At 39.9% G+C, this 16609-nt stretch overlaps 1 protein-coding gene across 3 annotated transcripts; it reads right to left on the bottom strand.

Moving 5' to 3' along the window:
- Window positions 1-3132: 3132 nt before the first annotated feature.
- srek1 (splicing regulatory glutamine/lysine-rich protein 1) lies at window positions 3133-16319 on the bottom strand. 3 transcript variants are annotated; one of them, XM_030768403.1, is made up of 12 exons: window positions 16093-16319; window positions 15222-15355; window positions 12560-12675; window positions 12013-12177; window positions 11255-11433; window positions 10682-10812; window positions 9683-9797; window positions 9429-9545; window positions 8973-9107; window positions 6521-6592; window positions 6196-6316; window positions 3133-4873 (listed from the first exon to the last, which is right to left on the bottom strand). In XM_030768403.1, exons 1-12 carry the CDS (start codon window positions 16218-16220, stop codon window positions 4712-4714), a joined length of 1575 nt encoding a protein of 524 aa, XP_030624263.1. In that variant the 5' UTR covers window positions 16221-16319; the 3' UTR covers window positions 3133-4711. The 3 variants fall into 3 exon arrangements, with proteins under 3 accessions (XP_030624263.1, XP_030624264.1, XP_030624265.1); XM_030768404.1 differs by lacking the exons at window positions 15222-15355; window positions 16093-16319 and adding exons at window positions 13063-13189; window positions 13890-13989 and having other exon boundaries at window positions 3134-4873; window positions 8973-9113; XM_030768405.1 differs by lacking the exons at window positions 15222-15355; window positions 16093-16319 and adding an exon at window positions 13063-13983 and having other exon boundaries at window positions 3134-4873; window positions 8973-9113.
- Window positions 16320-16609: the final 290 nt, after the last annotated feature.

The following is a 16609-nucleotide window of genomic DNA, read 5'->3' as shown; positions in this document are numbered from 1 at the left end:
CCACGCAGAGGCCTACTTTACTGAAGGAAGTGAGTGCAAACAGTTAGGTACTCGAGTGGTAATTACACATCCCAAAGACTGCATTATAGAGTATTACAAAAGTGTCAGAGGAATAGTTGCAAGTTGTTGTTTTTTTTCTTTTTGAAATACAACTTAAAGTCTGAAAATGCAGATAGTCAATTAGATGGTTTGGTGAAAAACATGGCCCCTGAAAAGAGTTTAGGATATGTAGTGTGTGAATGATGAAGAAATTCTGTTTTGATACACCCCGTCATTGTACATTATAGACAGTGCATCCTATAGAACAACAATTTTTATATACCCAGGAGAGAAAACAGCTACTGGGAACAGTTCTCACCCAAAGAATATGTCTGTCATACTAATGCGACTACATTTTACATGTGTTTGAATGTGTGAGATTGTATGTAAAGCTCTGATTTAAAAAAAAAAAAAAAAGAAAGGAAGAAAAAAGAAAACTGACTGATTTGTTCCCCCAGCACCTCTCAGTGCTCCTGGAAGCTTAAGCAGTTCCAATGTTACCCAGAGTTCCTTTGTGATAACGTGGAGCCCTGTGTCTGAAGAGGATCTCCGCGGCTTTTTGCTCGGCTACATCATCAGATATGCGGAGGATAACGAAGGAAAAACTGAAAAAAGTATGTTGAAACAATACACAGCATCAAACAGCTACGCTGAGCTTTAAAGCTATCACTTGCAATCTGGTCACTGGGTTTACTCTTTTACCTTCCAACTCAGGATAGCAGAAGCTGCCCTTTAAACCAAAAGTATAACAAAACAGCAATGTAACCGTCTTTGCATATGTGGGTGCTGCTGTCCCCAGGAATTTTCCCCCTCGTTGTTCTGCCTGTTCTCACTGGTAACGTTTCATTTAATTCCCTCAGACATCACAGTGCAACCTGGAGAAAACAGCTATGAATTTCTGAACCTCAGGGGCAAAAGTAATTACAGAGTTCAGCTATCAGCATATACTGCAGCAGGAGAGGGTGTAAGAAGTCTCCCAATTTTCATCCAAACAAAGCCGCCTGGTAAGCTTTGACAAAAAAAATAGATTGCCTAAGTTGGACTTGGAACTCTCTTTGGCATGTTGCTTGTGTGTTTCAGATAAATCACCTATGAGAATGATCTACCTATCTGTCTTGAGAGAAAAGACTAGACGAGTGTCATTTTGCATCGGGCATCAGGTGTACTGAACTGATTATGACCTAACAGACTGTGCCTTTTCCTCAGATTCCCTGAGTTTAGGTGGCATGGTAGTTTCAGTGATTGTGGGGATATTCTTACTCTTATTGGCTGTTCATCTTTCCTGCCAGATATTGAAAAGGTACAGTTAGACTTATACATGGCAAATATGTGATTTCAAAATGAAAGCATCTCAGGTTTTTCACCGGAACATTATCAACTAACAGTTCATCACACATATTTAGAGTCAAGAAACTGCTTTGGCCAAACATACCAAACCCTGGAAACAGCAATGTCATCCAGAAAATTGAAGGCATTATAGAGTTGGTGAGTATGTCACACATTTTCTGATGAGTTTCATTGAATTTGTCTTTTCAGTAAAGGCTGCCCCCACATTCTTCTTGACATATAAATTACCTAGTTTTTCGTTATGTTTTGGTCTCAAAACTTCAAGTGTTTCTGAGGGACTGTTGTTTGAGAACTGATTCATTATGCACTTTTAAGGAACCTTCTAAGCATTAGACAGCTTCAATATGCAACCTTGGAAATCCCCAACACTTTTTTCCAACAGCCCCTACTATGTATTATTAGTACAGTTCAGGCCCACCTCAGGCCTCCTGAATAACTACATGTCTCTTATGCACTGAGGGAAGTATACACGTATTTTACAGGTAGTATTCAACTTCTGATTATCTAATGAAATTGAAAACCCAGCAAGACTCTGGCCCTGGAGGACCGTTTTTAAACACCTCAGGGCTAAAGTCAGTTGGAAAACATCAGACAACAGTAATATACTATTTAAACTTCTTATTTTACAACGTATGACTCTCTTTCTTCTCCAAATGTTTGCCAGGATATCCTGGAGCCCCTGAACAGGCAGAAGGTTCACCAGAGTGAGGAGTGGGACTCCAGCAGTCTATATGTGATTGAGAGCAGAAAGGAGAAGTCTCCTGTCAGTAGTCCCTCTCATTCTTCTCAGGGAGGCACAAAGCCGGGTGGGGACACTCAAGGTAGCATAGAGGAGCATAAAACCACCTCCATCGACCTACAGCTACCTCTGTCTCCGCAGAACTCAAGCGAAAGGGACTCCAAAGACGATGAGGCTGTTGGCGCAACCCACTGTGAGGATAATTCTGCTGTAAACTCACCCATAGGCACAGGTCGTACAAACTCAGAGACAAATCATCCAGGGGAATCCGTTGACACAAAAAGTCCCACAGCTAAGGATTCAAATGAGAGGTCAGCTCCAGCCCTCATAAGCGATTACACTACCATGGAACTTTTCCAGCAAGCCACAATGGCTGTTGCAGAGTGTCAGTCAAACCAGCCTGAGAGGACAGAGATGGTCCCCACCATCCCAGGGCAGGACTACATCCGCCAGTCACACTGTCACGAAGTGCAACTGCAGCAGAGCGGTCCTGATGAAACATGCAGCGACGACGAACATCTCACCATTCTATGAGACATTTTTTTATATGAGGACCACCACTGTCTGTAAACAAAGACAAGTTGTCAAATTCAAAAGTGAACTACTGTGTCAACGAATAAATATGTGGCTGGCTATGTGAAGTTACAGTAGGCGGAGAAGTGATGTCTCTCAGCGAGTCGTTCAGACAAGCAGTTTTTAGGTTGGTTGGTTGTTATTTTATCAGAGGTTTCAATTGCCTTGGCCACAAGCACCTAAGAACACTTATAGTTTGTGTTTGAAGACACTGGCAAACAGAAGCATGCAGTTATGTTTGGGCAAACATATTGGGGTATTAGAGGGGCATTTTGCACTCTAACAGTAATGCCTGATGAAGATATTTGATGAGGAAATGCTTTGATTGGAATGTATTGTTTCTTTCTAGGGGAAAAAAAAAATTATAGTGCCTTAACACAACACTATATGCAAAACAAAAGAAACACAGGGGAAGTTCGCTTCATCTCACAACAGCTAAGGGTTTTTATTCACTTGTAATATGTTAATTCATCATTTTGAAAAGACACATTAATACAGACTCCAGAATCAATACAAATTCTTGACGAAACATAACTGACTTCATATAAAAAATAAATAATTTTCCAAAGCCTGTTAATTCTTGTTAGGATGAAATTTCATCCCTTATTACCACTTTTTAAATCTTAAAATACCTCTCATTAACCTTTCATGTGAAATGAAGAACAAAGTCTTTCATATCATATGCTGTAAAAGATTTGCATATGTTCAGCCTGAAGAACAAAAGTAAGTACAGTCTTCATAACCCTTTAAATCTGCATGAAAACAAATCTGGTTCAGGTATAAATACTGTATTAGTAGTAGTATAATTGACTACAGTATATATCATGCTTAAACTCGTTGGTTTGTGTAAAATACCTTTAAAAAATGGTTAGTCAGAACCACTGTTCATGCCATACTGACTAGACTTGTGTGTCATGGATCTAATTCTTTACCATCTTTGCAAGTATACTGTGTTTATACACTGTTAGTCCTGCCTCTATGTTTCAATGAAGGTCTATTCCTCGTCTGCAGGAAGTCAAGACGTGTATCCTTCTCCACATTTCCTTTAGGGCTGTTTTTGTTTTGTTTTGTTTTATGCCTATACTAGCAAGGCAATGTGAATGAATGTGTAAGGTGCTCTATGTAGTAATTTCTTGTGTTCAAGTGACCACTATACTTCTGAAAAATACAATATGTTGACCTCAGCTCACCTGTTGTGATCAATACATTAGGTAAAAACGTGCAGTATTTATCCCACAGTATTTAGCCAAAGTTACTGGAACGGCTCATAAATGTTAAGTGGTAGGTCCTCTTTGTTACTTTGCATTCACTTTAAGCATCTCCATAATTTCAGCATGTATCTCTTATCTTTAGAAAACAATACATTATGCCTCTGTGATACACTAATAATAAGCTCAATGATAACGGAGCTCTGTTATGATAAAATGGACATAAAAATCTTTGTTAAAACACATTCAGAGAAAGACCATATACACAAACACACATTTCCATATTAAACATAAGTACAAAAGATAAATAAGGAAAAGTTCTAAAAGGAGTTAAACAAAAACAGTGAAACTAAATGCAAGTGGGTCTGTCTGAAATCGTTCTTAGTACAACATAGTTCAAAAAGCTATACATTTTCTGGGTCTTTTCCCCACAAGACTACTTTATGATAGCGCATTTACAGCAGTAAAAATATCGGGAGGGGAGCAGTTCACATTCTCTAAAATGCCGGAAAAGGACATACAAGCACATTACAATGGAAAAAGGAGCAGCTTTTTAAAAGGAAAGAAAGGTACATGATTAAGTATAGCTCCACCCAAAACCACACCACTATCCCCTCTTTCTCTCTTCCAGCACGCTTGGTTTGCTCATAAGTGTGCTGGTTAGTTTCTTACTTGGATGAACCTGATACTCTTCTGGTTTACCTTACACACCGTCTTATATTGGTTCCTTTCCCCCCGACCTTCTCCAGCGGGGGCTGGGAATTGTACCTGCTTGGGGATTGGATATGGGATGTTTGCCGGGGGTTCACTCTGTGGCGTTGGCAGTGAAGGGCTCCTCCCCCTCATCGCCATGTGTGCTGTACCTGCCGTTATGCTGGGTGCAAGGTGAAGTGTCCTCGCTGGCTGAGCCTGACGCCTCTCTCTCGCTCTCACGTCCTTTTTCCTCGCTGTCGCAGTCTCTCTCCACCTGCCACCCATTTAACTGTCTCAGTCACTACAGTACAGTGTATTAAAAAGTTGATTCCTGCAGTTGGTCCCTATGGTTGAGACGACAGAACGCCTGACCAGAGTGACTCAGTTCTCTCTATATGACTAGAAAAATACCTATTGGATAAAGTTAACTGTCAAGTTTCTGGGTAAATTAGTCTTCCCCTACAATGTAGTTGTGGTAAAACGTTAAAACTGACAACTGTCTGTTGACAACTTACCACAATGCAACCTTGGATACTGCTAAATGAAAAAGCCATCTGTTTCCTTAACTGACATACATGAAACTGTTTTGTAATGTGTTCAACATTGCAGACCTGAAGCAGTCCCATCTGTCAATGTTATACTGTTTCATTAGCAATCAGCAGACTAAGGAGAAACATACAGTAGATTTTCACTGCAATGAAACATCTCAATTCTTTATGCATTGACTGCTATGCTATAGCAAACAACGTACATAGACCTACAGCACATACCAATGCAATCAGCTTCCAGATTACCAGCCACTACCAAAACTTTTACATTGCTTTCTAAATAAACACACCTAAAATAAATAAATAAACACATCCTCAGACAGGCTGCACAGAGTATGAGCTATGCGGAGGAAGTAGGCTGCGTTTTGATGATTATCATCCCTACGTGGATATGACGTCCATGTCAAGAAATGTCAACTTTAATCTGAGAACATCTGCTGAGAAAGTGGGCAGTTGTGTAGTGATATGAAAACCTGTCTATGCTTTATCGTATCTGGTATCCATTCTTAAAATGTTGATAAATGGAGTAACAGCGTAACAGGCAGGGGTTCAATAGCACATTACTGGAAGGCTGAAGTGTGTAGGTGACTGAAACTTAATAAGTACCACTAACTTTAAGGTGCTGTACACTTAAGATTCTGCTGTGCTATTTTGCTTTGCATTTGCCTCAGTTCCAACAACCCAACCCATTCAACAAGCATTTAACATTAGCATCAATGTTACAAAAACACTGGCATTCAAAATGTTAGTATCTGATGTCACTCTTTTGCATGAAGTGAGGACATTGCACATCGCCAATCCCATGGCCGAACATTTCCAGACTGGTGCTAATATGTTTGACTGCACTGGCACAGGGCTAGCTTGAGCAACTGTTGGTGTTAAGACTATCCTGAAAATAGCATTTCCTAGTGGAGTTCCAGAAGGATCCACAAGTACATTTCAACACCTGATAAGACTCAAAAGCATGCCAGTGAATCAGTGTTAAAGCTGTAAGACTAGGGTGACAGAGCTGTGTGTGTGTGTGTGTGTGTGTGTGTGTGTGTCTCACCTGCTTGGCTTTACGCTCATGTTTCTCTTTATCTTTACAGCTCTTCCTTCTGGATAGGGACCTTTCCTTTCTTTCCCTGCTTTCATCTCTAGCTTTCTCCCGCTTTTTGTCTTTTTTTCCTCTGAAAAAGACCATTTAAAGTTGAGTTCATCTTTGGATAGAGCTGCTTCAGATGGGGCCCTCAAGAGGTGACAGTTGTCTCTTTGAGGATATGATTACTAATGATTGAGGATATGATTACATTTTGAGGATATGATGACTACTAAAATGGATCAACAATGTCATCTCATAACTTTATGTCCATTGTGTAAAGAAAATCCCTCACCTATTTGGGGATGGAGACCTGGCTTTCCTTCTGGGTGACCTTGATCCAGACCTACTCCTCTTTCGGTGGTTTCTGAAAAAAAAAGTTAGACGTTAGAATTCTAGTACTGTCAGTTTAAATCCCAATGTCCCATCCCATATTCACAAAACTTAAATTTCATTTGAGAATTTTCTAAATTGAAGTTCAGAATAAATATCTGAAATCTGATAGAACAAATTATGATGTAAATAAGAGGTGGTTTCCAGGTCGAGACTGAGGTGACAGATGGCAGAAGTGAGTCATGTACTGTATCGAACAATTACTTAATTTTTCGTATCAGACACTGGCAGCAAATTCTGTTAGTTCACCACAGCTGGAACATCATCAATGTATATATGGACTAAACAAAACAAATATGGTTCATATTTCTAACTTTTATTTAATAGTCCTATTACCCTCAATTTACATGTCTTTGTATATAGTAGGCAAAAAATTCAATTGTAAATTGAGACCACCAGCTCTCCCAATTGTAGTGACTTTGCTTACTACAGCAGAACAAAACGCGACATGTCACAGCCGTTTCATTTTAGTGAGTGAGTGAGTGAGACACACCTAGTGCTGCAGTGGTCTTGAAGGAGAATAAAAGTGAACCCCAAACCTTGCCAAAATGCATGTGAGGAAACCACATCTTAAAGAACTTAACTTGGGGCTACTCTCTTCCCCTTGTGAAATTGAAAGAAGGGGATCACTCCACTGCAGATAATACTGTAATACTAATATGATTGCAAATGGGGTCATAGTCCAGACAATATGCTTCAAATGACACTTTAACTGTTCAAATGTTATTAGCTGGCTAGTTAGTGGCATGCCTAAGCAAGAAAGATGCCAAGATGTCAAACACAGTATCACACAAAACATGGAAAAAAAAAATCAAAGAACTTTATAGTGATAAAATCTGTTTTCAAGAGGTAAACCATGCAACTTTCACATTTCAACATCAATCTAAATTTGTAAAAGAAAATTTCTAGGATGCTACACTGAGGTACAACAACTTGAGCATCTGGAAGCCCAAGTGTTTTGAAATAACATCACACATATTTGTCCTATATAATAGCTCATCATAGCCATTTGTCTACAGCAGTTTGTTTCTGAAGGGGGCCAAGCCCAACACGAGATGTCTGTGCTAAAATAACTGGTTGCTCAGTGTATCTTTGACTGCCTCTGTGCAAAGAGGGCACCTGCATGGATTGGCCATTTCTGAATCACTACTAGCTTATGGATCACTAATTTCACTGTTGGAACACTGATTTGGAACAGGGTTCTGATTTGGAGCAGAGGCTCCAAAAATGTTTAACTTTCGCCAAAATCCAACATAGCTGAAGTTTACTTGTTGTAATGAGATGCAAACCTCTGGGTGATTTACACTGCACAATATCCATTACTATTTTTAAATATAATTTTGATAAACATACTTGAAAAACATTTAACATTTGGGGAAAAAAAAGAATCTGTGTTGCACTTCCATCTCTACCTGCCTATTGTCTGGCCAATCAGAGCCCTGTTTTCCCTAATTATCAGTTAATCACCTCATGAGCCAATAATCACCCACACCTGTTCCTTGCTGCATTTCCTCATTACTTACCTGTGTATATGTACTCCCAGTTGTTCCTTTGTCCCATACAAAGTCTCCCTATTAAGTTAACAAGCAGTGTTGTATTGTCTGTTCTGGTTTCCTGTGTCTTGACCTTGTTTGCTACTTGCCTGTTTTACCTTGAGTTTGCCTTGTCCTGTTTCTATTGCTTGCTCTAGTTTATATGTCTCCCAGATCTTCCATCTTCCAGTAGTTTGACTTCCACCTGTTTGACTTGTGTTTTGCTCTCAATAAAACTCTCACTCAGTGCATGCATCCATTCTCACTGCCTATTTGTGATAGTACAGTTGTGCACTGTAGCAATTCACAGACAAATACAAGGCTGTTACATCACAGATCATTACACATTACTCATATCATATCCTCATATCAATTCAGGTTGCCCACAGTTTGACCCATGTGGAGAAAGTAGGTTGCGTTTTGATGATATGACGATCATACCAAGAAATGTTCTGCTGTTATCAGACGTAAACATCCGAGACATTTTTACAACGCAGAAGATGATTAATTCTTTTTTAAATGTCATTTTGTAAAACATATTTGAAATATGTTGCATTACAGCACATATTACAATCCTACCATCCACTTAAAATCCTCTTTTAACCTGCTCAACGCAAAAAGAATGCAAAAACCCGGTTTTGGCTGTATGGATAATTCAACACTGTAAAAGAGCAATCAAAGTCCAGCCTTGTGCTCTCTCTTGCATCCTCTGTAGAGCTGAGGGATCATATCTTTTTCAAGAACAACCTTTTATCTCACTTAATTAATAAACATCCAGACAATCAGGAACCGTTTCATTCCCCAAATGACATTCTCACTGACCTGCTGGTGCTGCAAGACCTTCGGGAACTGCCATAGCTTTTAGGAGGCGTTCTCCCCTTTTTGTCCCGCCCTCTCCTGTCTTCCTTTTCCCATTCATCGTCCTTGTTCCGCACCTTCCCATCCTTAACTTTCCTCCTATCCCTGTGAGCAAAGACAAAATGTGCAGCTTTAAACACACAAGATAAAAATGACTGAAGGCATGTTGATCACTTTGAAAAATGCCGGTAAAGCTGAAAGTCATAGGGCATATGCAGAATAAATATGCATTCTAGCCAATGAGATATACCTTTATGGATACAGAACAACATAACAATAACATGCAAAATTTTGATGCCCATTAATCAAGTGTGCAACCCAGCTAAACTGGTGTTTGAGTGCAATGGGTATTCTGCAGCATCGGGTGATGTTTTGAGGAGACTGAAGCCTGTGGAGTCAGTATTGTTTTTGCAGGCTAACCTAGAACAGGAGTGGGAACAAGACCTGCTGCGTCTCCTGTCTCTAGAGCGGGACCGTCTCTTGTGTGAGCTACGCAAGTCACCGCCTTTCTGACGTGACCTCTGCGATGGTCTGCCCCTACAAAAAGAGCACCAACTCCTTTTTAACTGTGAAAAATCAACTCAAATCTCTTCAAACTTAACTAGGACAACTTTAATATCGCTTGTCCTTTTTGACCGCTCCGCCAACCCCCATAAAAATCCAATTCACTTTACCTGTGTTTCGAATGGGAGCGCTTTCGTCGCGAACGTGACCGTGACCTTGAGTGGGATCGTGACCTTGATGCGGACGGGGATCTCTTAGACCGTCTTAATGAATGCTTTTTACTATCTGTGCAAAGTATAACAAGGAGAAGATAAACTGTACCCCTAATCAAGCATGCTATACACAGAGCAGACAGTAATACAGGTAATCAAGCATGCTATACACAAAGCAGACAGTAGCACAGCTAAACAAGCATGCTATACACAGAGCAGACAGTAGCACAGCTAAACAAGCATGCTATACACAAAGCAGACAGTAGCACAGCTAAACAAGCATGCTATACACAGAGCAGACAGTAGCACAGCTAAACAAGCATGCTATACACAGAGCAGACAGTAGCACAACTAATCAAGCATGCTATACACAGAGCAGACAGTAGCACAGCTAAACAAGTATGCTATACACAAAGCAGACAGTAGCACAGCTAAACAAGCATGCTATACACAGAGCAGACAGTAGCACAACTAATCAAGCATGCTATACACAGAGCAGACAGTAGCACAACTAATCAAGCATGCTATACACAAAGCAGACAGTAGCACAACTAATCAAGCATGCTGTACACAAAGCAGACAGTAGCACAACTAATCAAGCATGCCATACACAAAGCAGACAGTAGCACAACAGAGGGCATCATTACTGAAGTAAGGTGGTCTGAGTGGTTGGATTTCAACATGTTTGGAATTTGTGAAATCCAAACCTTATTAGGATCTACTAGCCAAATGCCATTTGGGAATTCTGTTATCCTAACCCTGCCTGTGAAAACTGGCAGTTCATTGGTTCAGTTCACTCCTGGGTCATAGCAGGGTCTCCAATTCCCCGATGGTAAAGCAGTAACTACAACTTCCTCTGAAGCAGTTCCCTGGGACTCCATTTGGGAGACAGTGTGTTATGTTGGAAGCTTGTAACTAAGAAGTTAGATGGGAGCATGTCATGGAGTGGAGACAGACCTGGCTCAATGGCAGCTGCTATTGTGGACTGAGCTTCACGTACTCTCTTCATCACATCCTCTAGCTCTTTGGCTGCAGCCTGAGGTGTCATCTCTGGAGGTTTCACAATGGCATTATTTGAATGGTTGATTCTGTAACACACACATACACATAATAGTCTTGAAGCACTCATTCTACTACTGTAAAATAAAATAAAAAAAAGACTACTCAGTATCAAAGTGATAAGTCTCAGAGCAGCAAATGAAAGGAAACTGCTGAAGAGTACACCATAACAACAGAATACAAACTAACACAGCAATACTACTAAGCAATACTACTAAGCCTATATGATACTGCTAACGTTCATCTTAAAGAGCATCTGTTTCCAACAGGTAAATATTAGTAACGCCAGCTATGTTCCTCCATAATATTTCACATGTCCAAACTGATTCATCTACAGACTCAATAGAACAGCTGCACAAAAATCTTCATTAAGCATCAGTGGAGTAAAGTGACTTTCATGCTTTGCGAGTCGTGCGTAACAACACCACCTGGGTGCAGTAGCACACTTAGTGACTCATGAAGGAAACATACTTTAAAGGTCTGTCTCCAAACATGACTCCATTGAAGGTCAGAGCTCTGGCTACAGACTCCTGGTCGGCAAACTCGACAAACGCAAATCGTGTAGGCTGAGTCTCGTCCCCAGCCATACGCACAAACTTCACCTCACCGACCTGCTTAAAATATTCCAGCAGCTGCTCTGCAGTTGTTGTCTGCCAAAAAAAAAAAAGAGAGAAAACATTTCAGACAAAAAATTCAATTTAACTTACCACCACAAAAATGTTAGCAATGGGAACTAAGTTAAATCAAAATGACTCCCTTTACAGTGTGTTAATGCAGACAGCGGGACATGAGGTTATGGAAAACATATCTGAGTTCAAACACTTAATGAATGTTGGGTGAACAAAAACAAAAGTCTGAATTTTAGGGGGGTTGAGGTTAAATGTCTGTCAGGTATGCAAGTGCTGGTGCCTAATTTCAACAACGAGGTGATCACAAAGGTCTGAAACAGTCATCCTGTACACAAATTTAAATTCAAATACATTCAATTCTTGAAATTTTTAAAAGGAAAATTTCAGTGTCATTTCTGAGTCCAACTAACAGTCATAGTCGGACAGAAACAATCATAACGTAAATATTAAGGCACAACAGCTTGAAGTCACTGTGGTGTAAACATTAAATATTATATCTCCATACAAATGAAGAGAAAACAAAAACAGCAGAAACAAAACATGACAAAATAATGTTTAACAACATGAGTAAATCCTTTTTGAAAGGCTCTTCACAGCTACCTGTGAATTGAGGTTGCCAACGTATACAGTTCTCCTGATCTCATCAATTTTGGATGGATCCACATTGCCCATCAAAGGGGGCTGTGAAGAGGTTCCTCCCAGTGATGTTACAGAGGGGTCCAGGCCAGTCTGTAGTGCCCCCAGATTACCAATGGGGAGACCCAGCTGGAAAAACACCAACACACTATTTGACCTGCTAGACCTAAAGTCTATTGCATGAGGCGTTGTGATGCTTGTAAACAATGTATGCACACCCAAAACTCTAAAAAAATAAATAAATAAAGGCCTGAAAGTAACTCTGAAATAAATCAGAGATAAGTCTGCTGACTACTGTACAAAAAAAATCATCATGGTTATCAAGCTTAAACTAAATTTATCAAGGTTAAACATTAAACTAAAACCTGATTCTTTGTCACATTGCTTTAGCGTTTCACTGCCCTATATGTCGAAATTAGTCAACTGAATATTTATCACGCAAGAGTACTGACCATTTTGCAAAAGATTTAGTTAGCTAGTGAGGCAACTAGATATGTGGATGGTTACTCACATTCTGTAGTGGGGCCGGACTCGGAATGGGTAAGAGCCCGCCTCCCGGCATTAGATTGGTGACTGGTGTGGCGGGGGCCAAGAGTGACAGGGCCTTTGCCTCCTCTGGAATTTTCCCTGTAGGACAAAAACGTCAGCTTTACGGTGCGTAATGGAGAGGATTTCCCCCACTGCCTCCCCTATGTTTCAACACATGAGAGAGAAAAGTCCCCATACTTCCTACTCTACCACTCAACCCATCCTTATAAACTGTGAGTCCTCCCTTTTTTTCTCTGGATTTCAGTTTATGGTCAAATCAACAACATAGCTATGTATTCATTTCCTATCATCTTACTCCTAGCTCAAGATTTTAACATGATTTTTCACATCAAAAAAAAAAAAAAGAAAGGAAAAGAAAAGGAAAAAAAAGCCTCGATTGTTGTTTTCGTCTTTTGTTAAACAAACAAAAAAAAAAAGAGTAAAATAAATGTAGATAATGAGTTAACACTTTGAGGCATGGGTCACCTGTACTGGAAACATATTGGTCATGAACCATACGATATCAAGCATGGGCGCTTTTCCCCTGGGGCGATCGTTTCGCAGTGTTGGAAAGGTGTGCAACACAAGACAACCGTTCATGTTGGCTGCATCACTAATAGCACACAGAACATCAGATACAGAAAAGAAGAACATTTTAAAGAGATTTGGTAAATCCCCCAAATATAGATAACCCCCAAAAGGTCTGCCAAAAAACAAAACTTTCCCCTCAAAGATTACAATGCCAATTGTGGTGAAGATCATGTGCATGCGCAGATATACTCAAAAGGGTCCTTCAAAATGACAAATACCATGGCCATTCAGCATACCATTGACTGGCTTTATATGACAGAGAAAATGTTATCATTTTACGATTTTAGGTCTATGCCACTGGGCCATTAGCCATTCAAAAGGCATAACTGGCAATGCTATACGGACATGAAATTGTTGACAGTGGGCTATTCTGAGTGTTTTCCGTGACTAGAAAAGGATGAACACTTGACAAGCTCACTTTTCACATTTGAAGCCTGCTATTTAAAGAAACTGATTAAACGTGAGAAATTGTTAAGACAAAATAGATGTCACAACATCGATAATCCCTGTTACAAAAACAAACAAACAAAAAAAAAAACATTAGATACGAGTTACTAGAACTTTCTGCGTCTAGTGTATGAAAATCAGAGCTATCAAATGTTTCTGCAGCTGGTGTTAAACGTCCTAAAATAAAAGTGACACCCTGATGATGCATCATGAGGAGAGGAGTGATAGACACAAGTCATTGGTACAGCAGCCTATGAACAGTTAAAAAAATCAACCTGGAGCTCAGGCCGCAATGTCACAACCTGGGCAGCATTCAAAGACATGCAGAAGATGCCACTGTGGGACTGGGGGAGGGGGGGGGGGTTGGGGTTGGGGACAGAAAGACAAAAAAAAAAAATGAACAAAAACAAAAAAGGAGAAGAAAAAAAACACAATGAATATGCAGTAGAGTGCAGTAGAGTGATTCTACATCAGAGGTAAACAAGGGACAACATGTAAACGAAATAAGAAAGAAAAAAAAAAGGAAAAGAAAGCAACAGAGACAAGGTGTCCATCTTGGAAGGTTCAGCGGTTATTCTCCTGGTCACATCCCCCCCTTGAAGGCTGCGTGGGGCCCCAGCGGGTTTAGAGGCTTGGATAACAATGCCTGACTCAGGCTAGTGTAGTGTAACAGCTGGGCCACTCTAGTCATCTGATATGCACACATAATCACACAGAAAAAAAAAAAAAACAAAACAAAACATACAGAACGAAATTAATAATCCCATCCAGCACCAAGTCACGTGGACAAGTAACTTCAGGGAGAGGTCAGTTTTTTGTTTGTTTTTTTTAATTTTCAAAGAACAGAACAACTGTGCCAGAAGAGAACGGTAAAGTTAGAAAAAAAAAAAGAAATAAAACAAAATGAAAAAAGAGAAGACAGATGTGGTTAGCTGTATGTTTGAAGCTGATAATTCTATGTTCTACTTTCACTAAACACTAGTTCTTCCCTCGCCCCTCCCAACAAAGTAGGCTACTGACTAGATAGTGAACTAGAGAACAAATGTCTCACATTGTGGGAAATCTGATAAAATGTTAGATCTATTTACTATGCCGGACTGCTTTATACTGTGGTAAGTTACAGTACTCACCAGAACAATCATTAAATTCATGTTAAATAGGAACTCAGCTTCTATAAATCTTTTACTTTATCAGGTATAAAAACTCACATGATCATGGTTCAGGGGTTAAATATTTTTTGTTTAAATGTTTTGCTTTGTGCCTTATTGCAGCCATGATGCTTAGTCATTTGGCAACATCAGAAACAACCTGTATTCATGTCCCTCGAGTTAGCATCTTAAGAATATCATGACCTTCTAAACACACAACTCAGTTCCCCTGAAGTGCAGCAAGACCCTAAACTTTACTGCTACTTACATAAGCTCTCTTAACACCAATGAACAAGAAATGTCAGTGACACCAGTTTTTCAAGAAACTAGAGATCAGACATAGACGTTCACAGCAAAAAAATACAGGACATAACACTCCCAAACCTAACCAGTTAAAAACGTTTTGCAGTATCAAAATGATGCTGTAAATACCTCTGTCAAAGATGCAACAACACTCACCTTCTGCGCATGGCACAACTATCAAAGCTCTGTCAATAAAAACAGTGTTGGTTAAATGTTGTGCCACACCAACACTGGAAGGCTGGCGATACTTTATGTAACATACTTTGGATGAGAAGGAAACAGGAGCATTGCTGAAAGAAAACGAAAAACAAGAAAATTTTATGCACCTGTTAGTTTTCATTTACAATTTACCTTTAGTCACGGAGGGCAATGAATAAATACTAACGAAATCACACGGGCATTTTTTCCCAACTGGAAATTTCCATGGTATTTTGACTCAATAAACAAGCTCAGCTGCACTTGTAGGCTATTGGTGAAAATGGTGTCAAGGTTTACGGGTAGCTCGTGAGGTCAGTTCACTCTCTACAAGGTGAGATAACTGAGAACAGTCTGATCGCAGATTTAACCACCATGGTTTCCTATACTGGCAAGTTGCTACCAGCTGTCAAAAAAAATCTAGTTCGACGTTGACTTTTTCATGAATTCCACTCAGTGACTAATGTAAGACTGATAACTTGATATGGGTGTAAGATGAGCGTGATCTCTCACTGATGCTCTCAGCTCACCTACTTCATAATTCCTCCAATGATTTATCGACCTCTTGTGTACACTGATCGTCATTTAGGCTTTCGAAGTAATTGTTTCTAAGAGTGGCTGTGCTAACCATCTAAGGTAGAAATAAGGCTGCCATAATCATTTGACTTTAAAATCACGAGCAAATTTATTAGGTACGTCAGCCAAAGCATCGCACGATCTGAATATAAGCTGACTAGAAAGTTAAGTGCACTCGAAAATATCACTGAGTAAAAAAGGCCTTCGACATCCCCGCTGTCTCTCTGCTCTGTAGGACCTCTCTGAGTGCACTTACTCTGGAGGATAGAGACGCAACTCCTCGACGTCGCCAAGGAAGCCAAACAGAGTTCGCATCTGCTCGCTGGTTACTGCCGAGGACAGATTAGTGATCTGAATGACAGCGGTGCCTGGTATCCCACTCATTGCACAATAGCTTCGATTCTATAGAAATACGATGAATTGTAAGTAATCGGATGATACTTATTCGAGCTCATCGAAAATTACTCTGTGCTACAAATGTTCGAATTGCTTTCCGATTCATAGAGTGACTCTGTAGTTACGAACAGCGCCACCGTTCGTTGTGGATGTCCAAGCCATTAAAGTTGTGGTGCACTAATCATCACCCAGATAGTGAAATTTGAAACTGACGTTTGCAAAATATTCAGATTTCACTGTTCAGTCTCTCAAAACGAAACGTCCAAAAATAGCAGGAGTTGCATGTTGTCACGCAAGTGAAGACAGAGAAGAAACTATAGTCTTGACATTCCTCAAAATATTCCGGATTTTTATTCAGATTAAAAGTACAAAAAAAA

Source organism: Chanos chanos, chromosome 3, assembly GCF_902362185.1.
Source record: "Chanos chanos chromosome 3, fChaCha1.1, whole genome shotgun sequence".
In the NCBI taxonomy this organism is placed as follows: Eukaryota; Metazoa; Chordata; class Actinopteri; order Gonorynchiformes; family Chanidae; genus Chanos; species Chanos chanos.
This window is presented reverse-complemented; position numbering and strand designations above follow the sequence as displayed.